The 14,966-nt window shown below is 45.4% G+C and overlaps 1 protein-coding gene across 1 annotated transcript in view; it reads right to left on the minus strand.

Annotated features, from left to right (window-relative positions):
• Positions 1–9,510, minus strand: part of LOC137352016 (uncharacterized) — a 59,739-nt gene extending 50,229 nt beyond the window's left edge. The window contains exons 1-2 of the mRNA XM_068016993.1: positions 9,454–9,510; positions 4,689–6,544 (exon numbers count right to left, since the gene is read on the minus strand). Of these exons, the coding sequence (XP_067873094.1) occupies positions 4,689–6,544; positions 9,454–9,460 (1,863 nt within the window). The 5' untranslated portion in view covers positions 9,461–9,510. The remainder of the gene's footprint in view (positions 1–4,688; positions 6,545–9,453) is intronic.
• Between the last annotated feature and the right edge of the window lie 5,456 nt (positions 9,511–14,966).

Genomic DNA, 14,966 nt, shown 5'->3' on the forward strand with positions numbered 1-14,966 from the left:
CCTCCAATTTCTCATCTGCATGCTACCCCTAAGTGACATTATTCAAAAGCATTCAATTAGTTTTCACATGTACGTTGACAGCACCTAGCTCTATCTCATCACCACCCCTCTCGACTCCTCCAATGTTGCTAAACTATCAGACTGCTTATCTGACAGCCAGTACTGGATGAGAAGAAATTTCATCCAATTAAATACTGGGAAGACTGAAACCACCATTTCAGGTCCCCACTCCAAACTCTGTTCCCTGGCGACTGACTCCATCCCTTTCCCTGGCAGCAGTCTAACATTAAGCCAACCTGTTCACAATCTTGGTGTCACATTTCAACCTCCCCGTTTTCGCACCATCGCTCAGATCGCCTATTTCCACCTCCATAACTCACCTGACTTCACCCATCTCAGTTCATCTGTTGCTGAAATCCTCATTCATGCCTTGGTTACCTCTCGACTGGACTATTCCAACACACTCCTGGCTGGTCTCCCACATTCTACCCTCCATAAACTTGAGGTCATCCAAAACTCTGCTGTCCCTGTTTTCACTCGCACCAAGTCCCATTCACCTATCACCCCTGTGCTCGCTGACCGACACTGGTTCCTGGTTAAGCAACTTCTTGATTTTAAAATTCTCAACGTTTTCAAATCCCTCCATGACCTCGCCCCTCCATATCTCTGTAATCTTCCCCAGCCCCACAACCCTCCGAGATATCTGCGTTCCTCTAATACTGACCTCTTGAGCATCTCCATTTTAATCACTCCACCATTGGTGGCCGCGCCTTCAGTTGCCTAGCCCCTACGCTCTAGAAAATCCTCCCTACGCCTCTCCGCCTCTCTTCCTCACTTTCCCCCTTTAAGACACTCCTTAAAACCTACACTTTGACCAAGCTTTTGGTCATCTGACCTGCTTTTGTGGCTCGATGTCATGTTTTGTTTTATAATGCTCCTGTGAAGCACCTTTGGACATTTTATTACGTTAAAGTCGCTATATAAATATACAAAGCGACTTCTGACAACACAGCCAAGTGCCGACGTCATCAGTGCAGACGGTTTCTTTCTGCCAGTGTGGTGCTGCACATGCGCAGTCTACGTCAGCGCCAGGACTAATTCGCACATGCGCTCTAAAACGTCATCACATGTTGGAATGGGGCCGCTTGCTCCCCACCTAGCCGCTGCCTTCCCTCAGCCACTCGCTCTCGCCGTTTGCTCCCCGCCACCTTCCATCAGCAACTCGCACCCACCCTCACTGCTTCCCGCGTCGCCGCTTCTCCCCCTCCGCCACTCGTTCCCATCCTCACCGCTTCCCCACCTCCCTGCACCCCCCCTCCCCAGCCAATTGTTGCAGGCCTCACCGCTTTCCCCCTCGGCCACTTGCTCCCCGCCACCTTCCATTACCCACACACACCTGCCCTTGTTGCCTCCCCCTTTGGCCAATTGCTTCCCGCTGCACCACCCAAAGAAGCAGCGGGGGGGGGGGTGCGGGAAGGAGCTGCCGAAGCAGCCGAAGGGTGACGGGGCGACACGGGAGCTAGTGGCTGAGAACAGGGAAGCGGCGAGGCCTGGAGTGAGCTGCCGAGTTAGGGAAGTGGTGAGGGCAGGAGCGAGTGGCTTTGGGGGGGGGGGGGGGTGAAGCGGCAAGCAGATGTGCGCGGGAGGGAGCGGCGTAAAGAAGCATGATGGCTTCCGTCTGAATTATAGACCAGAATCCATTTGCTCTGCTGTAATTGTGCAAGAGAATAAGCCACATGAATCTATTTCCAAAACCAAAATGTTAGAATCGTAAGCATCATACAAAAAGCAAATTGAAGGATGCCTTATAATGAGATTATTTGACTCTGTACTAGCACAGATACCGTTGGGGTGGGATGGAGGCAGTGATCGCAGCCACTGTGGGGATTTGGGTTTAAGGCTGCATTTACTTTTTGTGAAAAATTGAACAGTGCCATCTTTATTACTGGCAGCTCCAGAAACGTCACAGACAGTGATGTTTCAGTGGATGAGGCTGCATTTGCGCATGCGCCAGTACTGCGACACCTAGTGGTTGCGTTGTCAGCAAACGCAACTACAAATATACAAAGTGATTCCTGACAATGCAGCTGGCCACTGACATCAACAGGCTGTGCCAAGGTGTGCACATGCGCAGACGGGCTCCTGCTCTCTGCGTGTGCGCTGCGTTCCGACTTGCAAGGACTGGTTAGCGCATGCGCCGATGACGTCAGCGCGTGACGTGTGCATCTTCGGGCAATGCGCCTGGTCGGCCTCTGCGCTTTACGCGTACAGCAATGCAATGCCGACGGGTATTCACCCATGCGTGAAGCTATGCTCCCCACCCCCCTCGCTGCTCTCTCCGGCCACTCTGCTCTTTCGGCCACTCCGCTCCCCCCCTCGCTGCTCTCTCCGGCCGCTCCGCTCCCCCCCCCCCTCGCTGCTGTCTCCAGCCACTCCGCTCCCCCCCGTCCCACTCTGCTCCCCACCCCGGCCCGCTCCGCTCCCCCCCCCACCACCCCGTCCCCAGCCCGCTCACTCGCTCTCTCTCTCCCGCCATTGTGTGCTGCCATGTGTTTAGGTTAGGTTGTCTTCTTGTGTTTATTTGAACATCTTTAGTCCTGGCAGCTGCCTGAAGTCGCAGACTGTGACGTTTTAGTGGCACATGCTGCATTTGCGCAGGTGTCACTGCAGCACCACCTAGTGGTAGTGTTGTCAGCAAATGCAACCATAAATATAAGTTGTTGTTGCAGCTAACTTTGATCAGCGAACAGCCCTTCCCCCATCATCGCTATTAAGTACTGAGCCTACAGTACTGGCACTACAGCTTCAGCTATAGTTTGTTCTTTGCCAGAGAATCACTCTCCTGAGTCGATGCATCCCTGATTTTAATCACTCCACCAATGCTGGCCGTGACTGATAAGAGTGAGGAAATTAAGGTATTTAATATCAGTAAAGAAAAAAAAAATTGGAGAAACTTAAAGGACTAAAATCTGACAAATCCCCAGGACCTGATGGCCTACATCCTAGGGTTCTAAAAGAGATAGCTGCAAAGATGGAAGATGCACTGGTCATGATTTTCCAAAATTCCCTAGATTCTAGAACAGTCCCAGCGGATTGGAAGTTAGCAAATGTAATACTGCTATTCAAGAAAGGAGAGAGAGAGAAAACAGGGAACTATAGGCCAGTTAGCCTGACATCAGTTGTTGGAAAAATGCTGGAATCTATTAAGAAAGTCTTAACAATGCACTTAGAAAATTATCGTACGATCAGACAAAGTCAACATGGTTTCACAAAAGGGAAATCATGTTTGACAAATTTATTAGAATTTTTTGAGGATGCAACTGGTAGGGTGGATAAAGGGGAACCAGTAGTATACTTGGATTTTCAAAAGACATTCGATAAGGTGCCACACAGAAGATTAATAAGCAAGATAAAGGCTCATGGAGTTAGGGGTAATATATTAGCATGGATAGAGAATCGGTTAACAGACAGGAAACAGAGTAGGGATAAATGGGGCATTTTCAAGTTCACAGGCTCCGACAAGGATCAGCGTTGGGGCCTCAGCTATTTACAATCTAGATTAATGACTGAGACAAAGAGACGGAAAATAATGTGTCTAGGTTTGCTGACGATATAAAGCTAGGTGGAAATCTAAACTGTGTGGAGGACACAAAGTGTCAGCAAAGAGATGCAGACAAGTTAAGTGAGGGGCAACAAGGTGGCAGATAGAGTACTCAAGGGGATTGTGAATCTTTGGAATTCTCTACCCCACAGGGTTGTGGATGCTCCATTGTAGAATATATTTAAGGTTGAGATAGTCAGAGTTTTGGTCTCTCAGGGAATCAAAAGATATGGGGAGCATGCGGGGAAGTGGAGTTGAGGCAAAAGATCAGCCATTAGCGTATTGAATTGCGGAGCAGGTTCGAAGGGCCATATGGTCTACTCCTGATTCTAATTCTTATGTTCTTATGCCTTCAGCTGCAAAGTCCCTAAGCTCTGAAATTCCCTCCCTAAACCTTTTCACTTCTCTACCTTTTTCCTCCTTTAAGATGCTCCTTAAAATCTACCTCTTTGACCAGGTCATCTGCCCTAATATCACTATGTGGCTCCGTGTCAAATTTTGTTTGATAACGTTCCTTTGGAGCGATTGGGGTGTTTTATTCCATTAAAGGCACCATATAAATATAAGTTGTTGTTGTTGAGTGGAACTAATTGGATAGCTCCTTCAAGAAGCTGGCACAGGCACGATAGGCTGAATATGCTGCAAGAGTCTGTAATTGTAAGAAAGCTCGACAGTCTGATTTACAGTATGCTCCACCGCTCCTCAACACTACTGTCTAATCTATCAAATCCACACTGCCATAATCCAGATGAACATGTCACCTCTAGCGCCAACATGGCAAATACTCTTATCAATCAGCATAGCCAATAAACAGCAAAACAGTCTCACTTACAGCAACTAAATGTCATTGAGATCCAAATTCAGAACCTCTAACTGAAATTCAGTGCTCTGTCACTAAACCACATCGCCGGATACATGCTGTGAATTCAGCAACAATACAGTGTAATACATAATATGAATTTGTTTAATTAAATGAAGGATTCGGTGTTTGAAGGGCTGGTAAGTTCTTCCAGCAGATGGACAGCATTTAGGCAGCTGGTTAAGTTAGCTTCATGGCTCTATTATATATTCATTGTGAGCTTCTTACCTGCAGCTGCTGGCAGTCCCTTAGTGAAGAGGTTTGCAGGAACTGCTTTGTAGAAACATTGCTCACAAAAGCTTCCATTAGCATCGGCCCATGTTTCCAGAGATGAGAATGGCTGCAATCTTCAGATTTCACGTGGAAGATCTCTCTTTTGTTAGGTTTCTCTCCTTTCTGAGAGGTGGATTTTCTAGAATAACTTTTGACTGGCTTAATTCTCAGTGTCCTGCTTCCAACTCCTGTAGACCTCAGAACAGATTTTTCCTCTTCCTGTGCCTCGCTGCAGAGATTTCCATGGGAGGAATTGCTCTCGTTACGTGTCTGACAGAGACCTGGACAAACAACGCAGTGGGCAGACTCTTGTATCCACAAATCATCTGGAGCTCTGTGCTGTTTGGTGTAAATGTTAGCGATGCAAACAGGGTAACTGGACTTTGACTGAAATTTCACACTGGAGTGCAGATGATGATCTGAGTACTTGACTGATAAAGCTTTCCTATGTTCCACAGTGTTTTGGAAGGGATCTTCAGTACCTGACTGTTCTCCATCTACAGGTACTCTCTGATCAATCTTCATGTCAGACACACGGTGAGACATGTTTTTTGATTTTATGGGAAAGTTACGCAAAAGGTCTGCACTTCTTTGACACTCAGCACAGTAAGAGTGATTTAAATCCTTCATGTCCTTGTCAGGTAAGGTCAGTGAGTCTGTCAATGACCAAGTCTTTCTACCAGGGGAAGTAAACTGAGAGGGACTGTGATAGTCATCCAGAGAAACCTCTGCTTCTGTACAGGTCATGCAATTGTCAGCATTCTCACATCTGCTGCAAACACAAGTTAACCCAGCAGAACACACCCGGCACTTGGTACTTGAACACTGTGGATATGCATCCCACACAGGATATGAAAACTTATGGTTATTACGTACAAGAGAGGAGTCACAGTCCTGATTTGTTTGAACATATTGGTGTTTCCTAACATCTGGATATGCTTTTCCTGACCATTGTGCTCTTTCATCTCCAGAAGACAAATTTGCATAGTTACAAGGAGAATGTGTCAAAAACCTTAAAGGACCGATGCTTACAGCTTTGCTTGAAGCACATTTTGCCTTGTGGTTGTTATCACCCAGGCTGAGCATCGAGTGATGTAGGCTTGCAGATGTTTGGGATGATTTCAGAATGGAGCGCAGGGTATTGGATCGTCCTTTTAAGGATGGTTGGGAGACATTCTCAAGGTCTCCGAGAGTAACAGGACGGTCAGGAGAACCAAAAATCAATGAGTCATAGTGACTTTCAGAGAACCTTAAATGACTATCACCATCAGCCTCCTGACTGTTTAATTTTACTAAAGGCAAATTCTCTTCATGGAAGTACTTTTTCTGCTTCTTGCTTGTCTCTCTCTTAATCTCACCGAAGCTCTGATTGGAACCGATGCCAATAACGGTATCTGAATTCCATAAATAGCATTCCCGCTCTCTTGCTAAATGTTTGGATTCCACAAGAGAGATAGCATTTGAGTTACCTCTATCATTGATTGAATCTCGGGAGCTATGCATCTGTCTGTGGTGCTCTACATTGGACTGCTGTCTGTGGCATGAAACCCCTGACAGCAGTGAAGGCTTCAATGGCTGCCCGAGGCTCTGAGAGGTGTAGGCCAAGTTGGATTGTACCAGTCGCTGGGTATGCATCGCCTTCCTGCAGGCCACATATCTTGTACTGTTCTCTAAAAAGGGGCTCTCCATGCTCTTTCTGAACTTTCCATTACAAGCTGTTATAACAGGTGGACTATGATAGAGATCAGCTATTAACCCATGACTCTCTGCACAGACTCTAATCTTCAGATTCTCTTGGATTTTTTTGTAATCTAGAAAACACCAATAGATTTGAAAACATTAAAACACACCCAGAGAAAGAACAAGCTTCAAACTGAAGAATATCAGCATACACACCACAGTCCTTTAAAATCACACTTGTTGAGAGCCAAGCACAATCATAGAAACATGGCAAATATGAGCAGGAGTAGGCCTTCAAGCCTGCTCCGCCATTCATTATGATCATGGCTGATCATCCAACTCATTGACCTGTTCCTGCTTTCGCCCTATATCCTTTGATCCCTTTAAACCAAAGAGCTATATCTAACTCCTTCTTGAAAACATACAATGTTTTGGCCTCAACTGCTTTCTGTGATAGCGAATTCCACAGGTTCACCACTCTCTGGGTGAAGAAATCTCTCTTCATCTCAGTCCTGAATGGTTTACCCCATATCCTTAGACTATGACCCCTGGTTCTGGACTCCCCCACCATCGGGAACATCCTTCCTGCATCTACCTTGTCAAGTCCTGTTAGAATTTTATAGGTTTCTATGAGGTCCCCCCTCACTCTTCTGAACTCCAGCGAATATAATTCTAACCGACTCAATCTCTCCTCATACGTCAGTCCTGCTATCACAGGAATCAGTCTGGTGAACCTTTGCTGCACTCCCTCTATAGCAAGAACATCTTTCCTCAGATAAGGAGACCAAAACTGCACACAATATTCCAGGTGTGGCCTCACCAAGGCCCTGTATAATTGCAGCAAGACATCCCTGCTCCTGTACTCGAATCCTCTCGCTATGAAGGCCAACATACATTTGCCTGTTTTACCGCCTGTTGGACCTGCATGCTTACGTTCAGCGACTGGTGTAGAAGAACACCCAGGTCTCGTTGCATATTCCCCTCAGTCGTTCAGACAATAATCTGCCTTCCTGTTTTTGCTAACAAAGTGGATAACCTCACATTTATCCACATTATACTGCATCTGCCATGCATTTGCCCACTCACTCAACTTGTCCAAATCACCCCGAAGCCTCTCTGCATCCTCCTCACAATTCACCCTCCCACCCAGTTTTGTGTCATCTGCAAATTTGGAGATATTACATTTAGTTCCCTCATCTAAATCATGAATATATATTGTGAATACACCCTTTAAAAAATCATGGTTCAGAGGACTTACTGATAAAGGAAATCTAGAATATGCTTAGTGTTTTTTTCCCATACTTCTCACTCAGATAGATTAGAAACAGGCCCAAATAAATCAGAGTTACAGCGGAGCCGTGTCATCACTCAGCTAGTCATCGGAGAACACCATTTATATAGATCACTCACGGAAGAAGTAATTTTTCTGCTTCTTGCTTGTCTCTCTCTTAATCTCACTTGTTTCTCTCTTAATCTCACCAATCTCTGATTGGAACCGATGCCAATAATTGTATCTGAAGCTCAAAAATAGCGTTCCTGCTCTCGCTAAATGTTTGGATTCCACAAGAGACAGCATTTGAGCTGCCTCTATTATTGATTGAATCTCAGGAGCTATGCTTCTGTCTGTGGTGCTCTACATTGGACAGGGAAATTCGTTCAACACCATCACTGTGATAATTCAACAATGTCCTTAAATTTAATCAGAAGCTGTACTTCACAAATAATTTGCTCTGTGCAAACAGAGAGAAGCTCTGTCGCTCATTCCAGACAGCTGAAATGACAGAGAAACTCAGAAAAAGTTATTGAACCATCAGGACATGACCTCCACTCTGAAACTTCAAGGTGCTGAATCTTGCTGGAGTGTGCGTTTCATTGTCTCCAATACCTCACCCAACACCTATACTTCATGAGTGAATCTGGAGAGTGAATGTCAGGATGATACTGAACCATAGAAAGCATCACAACTGAGCCCAGTGTTGGCCTCACCTGATGTCCAAACAGTACACTCTTCTGGCCACAGGCAAAACATCAGAAGCAGGACCCTGGTCTGGTTTTTCTCTCATTCTGGGCTGCTTCAGCCAATTGTATCATGAGATTAGCTACTGTAGCAGAGACCAGGAACTGAGACTCAGATTGTTTGGTCTGTGTGACTCAGTACCACACCAGGCAGTGTATTTACCCACTCAATTAAAATCACCCTCGAGACCTATTCCATTCCATATGAACATTACACATTTCCTTATCCATTCCCTTATCTACCCAAACAGCATCCTTGTCTCCTACTGTAGTGATCCAAAATCGCCAATGGCCCAGAGTTTCCTGGAACTTTTCAGCGTAACAACAGCATAACACTGAATTTTTTTGTAAGGGTGTATTTGCACATAACCTTTTACCCAGTTTTATGCTGAAACATCAGAACATGCAAATTTAATCAATCGCTTGCTCCACTTCCAAGGTATGTTCCTTGCCCTCCTCATCGTCTCTCTCTTCAAACTCCTCTCATTCTTCTTCCCCACAGTCCTCACCAACAGTGGCTTTCACTCAGAAAAGGTGAAGTTTGAAGGAAAAGGAGAATAAAGAAAACCAATGGAATGACTGCTAGCCCAAGTGTTGAGCACCTAATACCCAGTCAAGGAGTTCAATCCCTGGGCTGCCATGTTTTCTGTAGTTTGCATTCCACTGTGAGACAAAGTGCATGAGGAACAGTCCTTTGTGAGCAAGATTGGTAAATTAGTATTGTCTGGTTGCAGCAGTCAGAACATGTATTATGCCTCAGGTGTGTAGACCATTCTGTGCCACAAACGCTGTGAAACTGGTCTTTCTCCCTGCTGTGAAATGTCTTGAGCTGCCAGCAAGAGGGGGAAAAAAAATCATTGGAATCACACAAAAAAAAATCGATCCAACAAACTCAGTGAACTGAAAATCCACACCGCATGACAATATGCCCATACAATAGCGTATTACAAGGCGCATGACTGCACTTTATAGCTTCTAATTCAGGCTGCAGACATTACAAGTGCATTTAGGAACTGTTTCATACGGTACATTGTCGTTCAACTGCTTCTTCCGTTCCGTCGGTTGGAGGTCCTAATGAAATGGTTTGAAAAAAATCATTTTTTGTGGCAGAACAAAAATTAAGACAAAATGTCCTGCTGATCATGATCACTGCACAGCACAGCTTCTCTCCCTGTAACTCTGTGCCTGAATCTTAAAAGGATTACACAACGGGTCTGTGAACTGAGACAAGGGTCAGTGCTGGGTATTGTGTTTCTGTACAGGCCAACCCTTGGTCTGTGTCTCATTACTTACAGTAATGTACTTAGCTCCATTATAGCGCAAGTAGCTCAGTCTGCTAATCCCGACCTGACATGTCACACACAACTGAATAGATTTGTTACATAAACATAATATACACAGTGCACCTCAGACTTTTTCTTCACAACACATCCTCTTCCTCACCTCCCCCTTTTTTCCTCTATTTTCTCCACATTACATGATGGTCCCCAACCCAACATAAGGAGTTATCGAATCACAGGGATACCGATATCCTGCCGCCACGTAGCTCAGGTGTGAGACACTGTTCCTGTCTCTCTACCAGCCACAAACCTGCCAATCCCAACCCTCCCTCCATTCCCTCACTCCACCCTCCCAATTCCCCCATCACTCCATCCCCTCCTCTCTTATCATCCCCCAAATCCTCTCACTCTCATCTTCCCAATCTCCTCCCCTTCATCCATAGAATCTCTTCCCTATCCCAATTCCTTAACCCACAATCCGCTCTCCCTCATCTCAATCCCCTCCCCCTTCAATCATACTCTCACCTCATTCCCGCCTCGCTGTTTGTCTGCGATTTGGATTTGACGCGCGAGCTGTGCCAGGTCTCGCGAGAGCTCCAAGACGGGGTTTCCGGCGCTTCCGAGCTGCAGGGGCGGAAGGGAGATGGGGCCTAAGAATCACGCTGCTTTGTAATAAGTACTGTGTTATACAATTATTACCTCTGATCGGTCTAAACTGGAGGTAACTTCTGCGACTATGAACAGTAGAAAGGAACAGTAACTCTGGGAACTTTGAGGGACAGGGTAATGCAATGGGTTAAACATTGACCTTTCTCCTGCTCATTGACTCACTATGCAATGAACTATTGAGTGTTTAGTTTAGTTTAGAGATACATTACTGAAACAGGCCCTTCGGCCCACCGATTCTGTGCCGACCATCAACCACCCATTTTATACTAATCCTACACTAATTCCATATTCCTATCACATCCCCACCTGTCCCTATATTTCCCTACCACCTACCTATACTAGGGGCAATTGCTAATGGCCAATTTACCTAACAACCTGCAAGTCTTTGGCTTGTGGGAGGAAACCAGAGCACCCAGAGGAAACCCACGCAGACACAGGGAGAACTTGCAAACTCCACACAAGCAGTACCCAGAATTGAACCCGGGTCGCTGGAGCTGTGAGGCTGCGGTGCTAACCACTGTGCCGCCCCGTGCTTTGGGGAAATCTGAGCATTCACCCTCTTTCAGTATACCACCTGGATGTTTGATAGGTCAGAGTAAAGCTTGCTTTATTCTGTCTGTTGTATACTGTAAATCTCATTTTCATACCCAGGGCACGGCCAGATGACTTTGGATCAAGATACAGAGCATGCATTACTTTACTTGAAGCTTTCTGCGACCAGTCAACTGCTCGGGTCTGCAAATGAAACCCGACCCGGGCCCAACAGAACCACATCCGAGCCAGCCCGAGTCCTTTCACTTTTCCTGCACCCAACCTGACCACGAGAATATAATCAACTTTATTGAACAGGTTGTGCTCTACCATTGATGGAATCGCTCACTGCAGACTAGCGCAGAGTCCAAATGCACGTTCCCCGCCTTGACGTCCTGGCTGTCACTGTGTCCGACCCGGCCAGAGCACAAATGCCGGTCCCGGAAGACCAATCCGACCCGAACCCGACACGTCATTGGGCCCGGTCGGGTTCGGGTCAGGTAGCTATGCTCTGAGCTGCATATCAAAATGAAACCGCTGTTTGACACGCACAGAGATTTGTAGTTAGAATCATAGAAAGTTTAAGCCACAGAAAGAGGCCACTTGGCCCATCATGTCTGTGCCAGACGAAAAACGATCCACCTATTCTAATCCCACCTTCCAGCATTTGGTCTGTAGCCCTTCAGGTTACGGCACTTAAGATGCATATCCAGACTCCTATTGAATGAGTTAAGGGTTTCTGCAACTACCCTTTCAGGTAGTGAGTTCCAGACCATCACCACCCTCTGGGTGAAAGTTTTCCTCATCTCCCCTCTAATTTTTCTACCAATCACTTTAAATCTACGCCCCCTCATCACTAACCTCTCTGCTAAGATGAATAGGCCCTTCACCGCCACTCTATCCAGGCCCCTCAAAATGTTGTACATTTCAATCAGATCTCCCCTCGGCCTTCTCTGTTCCAAGGAGAACAACCCCAGCCTATCCAATCTTTCCTCATAGCTGCATTTTTCCAGTCCTGTCAACATCCTCATAAAGCTCCTCTGTACCCTCTCTAGTGCAATTACATCATTTCTGTAATGAGGGGACCAGAACTGCACATAGTACTCAAGTTGTGGCCTAACCAATGAGTTATACAGTTCCAACATAACCTCCCTACTCTTATATTCTATACCTCAGCTAATAAAGGAAAGGATTCCATATGCCTTCTTAACCACCTTATCGACCTGTCCTGCTACCTTCAGGGAGCTGTGGACATTCACTCCAAGGTCCCTTACTTCCTCTACGCATCTCAGTATTTTCCGACTAATCGCGTATTCCTTTGCCTTGTTTGACCTCCCCAAATGCATCACCTCACACGTCTCTGGTTTGAATTCCATTTGCCACTTTTCTGCCCATTTGACCAGACCATCAATATCTTCCTGCAGCCAACAGCTACCCTCCTTGCTATTTACCACATGACCAATCTTTGTGTCGTCTGCAAACCTCTTGATCGTGCCCCCGTCCAAATCGTTAATATACACTACGAAAAGCAGAGGACCCAGTACTGAGCCCTGCAGAACGCCACTGAAAAACAGCCCTCCAGTCACTAAAACAGCCGTCAACAATTTCCCTTGGTTTTCTGCCACTGTACTAATTTTGAATCCACCTTGCTGCATTTCCCTGGATCCCATGGGATTTTATTTTTTTAACCAGTCTGCCATGTGGGACCTTGTCAAAAGCCTTGCTAAAATCCATGTTGACCACGTCAACTGTACTACCCTCATCTATCTTGTTACTTCTTTAAAATATTCGATCAAGTTGGTCAGATAAGGTCTTCCCTTAACAAATCTATGCTGACTATCCTTGATTAACTTGTGCCTTTCTATGTGACAGTTTATCCTGTCTCTCAGAATAGATTCCAATAATTTTCACTACTAAGGTTAGACTGACTGGCCTGTAATTATTCGGTCTATCCTACGCTCCCTCTGGTCAGACCCTCTGCTATTTCCTCTCTTGCTTCTTTTAACAGCCAAGGATACATTTCATCTGGCCCTGGTGACTTATCAACTTTCAAGGATGTTAATCCCATTAACACTTCCTCTCTCCCTATGTTTATCACATCCAATACTTCATACTCTTCCTTCTTAACTACAATATCTTCTGCATCATCCCCCTTTTTTGTGAAGACAGACGTCAAGCATTCATGAAGAACCATACCAATATCTTCCGCTCCTACACATAGGTTACCTTTTTGGGCTTTTATGGGCCCTACTCTCTCCTCAGTTATCCTCTTAATGTATTGAAGAAACATCTTTGGGTTCACCTTGATTTTGCTTGCCAATATTCTTTCAATCCCTCTCTTTACTACTTTCCTTTTTGATTTCACCCCCCCACTTTCTATACTCCTCTTGGCTTTCAGTATTATTGAGATCTCGGTGTTGGACATAAGCTTTCCTTTTCTGCCTTATCTTACCCTGTAGGCTCCTTGACATCCATGGGGCTCTAGATTTGGCCGTTCCACCCTTTTTCTTTGTGGGAATGTGCTGACCTTGAACCCCTCGAATCTCCCCTTTGAATGCCTCCCACTGTTCTGATACTGATTTACCTATAAGTAGCTGTTTCCAGTCCACTTTCGCTAAATCACTCCTCAGTTTAGTAAAATTGGCCTTGCCCCAATTGGGAACTCTAACTCCTGTTCTAGGCCATTTGTTCTGGTTGAGTGGTGCTCTCTTCGGGGGCGGTGGCAGCACCTGTAGATACTTCTCCCAGTGACATTGGGCTCATTGATGCAGACACTGGGCACTTAAACTACCTGAATTATGCACATTCAACCTTCTCTCTAGTGCATACCAGGTGGAAATATTCCAAATGTGTAACTGGAGTTGTGCAACCTTCCATTCTCCCAAACAATCCTCACTGTGTGGAACATAAAAATTGATCAATTAGAAAACGGAATGTAAATAAATTAGATACAGGAAGTACGACTGATCTTCCCCATCCTGACCAAGACTGTTTCCACATACCTTCCGCCTTTAACTTTGGCATGACATGGGAAATGGCATGAGGAAATCCACTGCAAGAGAAAATTGCTTGAAAATAAATTCTTGTCCTCACTTACAGACTAATTGGAAAGAGTACTGGGAAAAATATTATACAAAGCACATGTGGCAGGTCAGTAAAGTCAAGGATCAGAAATGTGTGCAATAAACCCTATAGCTGTTACCAGCTGATGCAAGGATTTCTCAATTAAAGAAAAGAATCCCTGGAGATTCCCCAAATCTCTCCCTAGAAACAACAGCTTTGCTGACTGTCCCCATCAGTGTTCACTGACTCTTGTCTTATTTCCCAAGGGCTTTGGAAAGCTTACAAAGAAAAACTATAATGAGAGGGTGATGGCCTCGTACTCAATCTGCAAACTGACCAAAGCTTAGGAAGGGGTGGGTTTAATGAAAGGACTGATGAATATTGAGGGAGTTACAGCTGCTCTACTTCAAATTGTGTAACATGTCAACAGCCCCCTTGCGTTGAGCTGCACCCAATGCTCCAATGGAGGATGTCAGTTTGAGTGTCATACAGAAATATTCCAGGAAAATAGCTCCGGGGAAAGTTGCTTCTTCTCTGCAATTCCTGCTACAGTTGCTTTAAAATTCCAGAAATAGCAGACAGGGATGTTTCGTTACAGTTTTTGCATCATTCATTTCTCATGAGTTAAGTAAGAGACTATGAATCAAATCTCTTGCAGTTACAGCGAGTGATGAGCAAGCTGTGGTTTGCAGAAATGTTTCAGTGCCAGAGAGTTGGTGTGTATGTTGTAAGAAGGTGAGGGTAAGATGATTGTAGAAGAGTTAACAGCAACAGATCATCTTAAAGCTACTGTTAGGAAATAGGTAAAGACTTGTGATTGGATGACCCTGAATCTGTCATTTAGTATTTGACTTGAATCACTTGTTTGACAGAAAGTTGCCTGCACTTAATCCCAACATATAGAAACTTGTCCAATATTATGGCTTATGCACAGACACAGATACTGGTAGCAAGTTTACTGCTGCCACGTGCATCTTATTTTATACCATGATCA

The sequence above is a fragment of the Heterodontus francisci genome, chromosome 37 (assembly GCF_036365525.1).
Source record: "Heterodontus francisci isolate sHetFra1 chromosome 37, sHetFra1.hap1, whole genome shotgun sequence".
NCBI classification, from domain to species: domain Eukaryota; kingdom Metazoa; phylum Chordata; class Chondrichthyes; order Heterodontiformes; family Heterodontidae; genus Heterodontus; species Heterodontus francisci.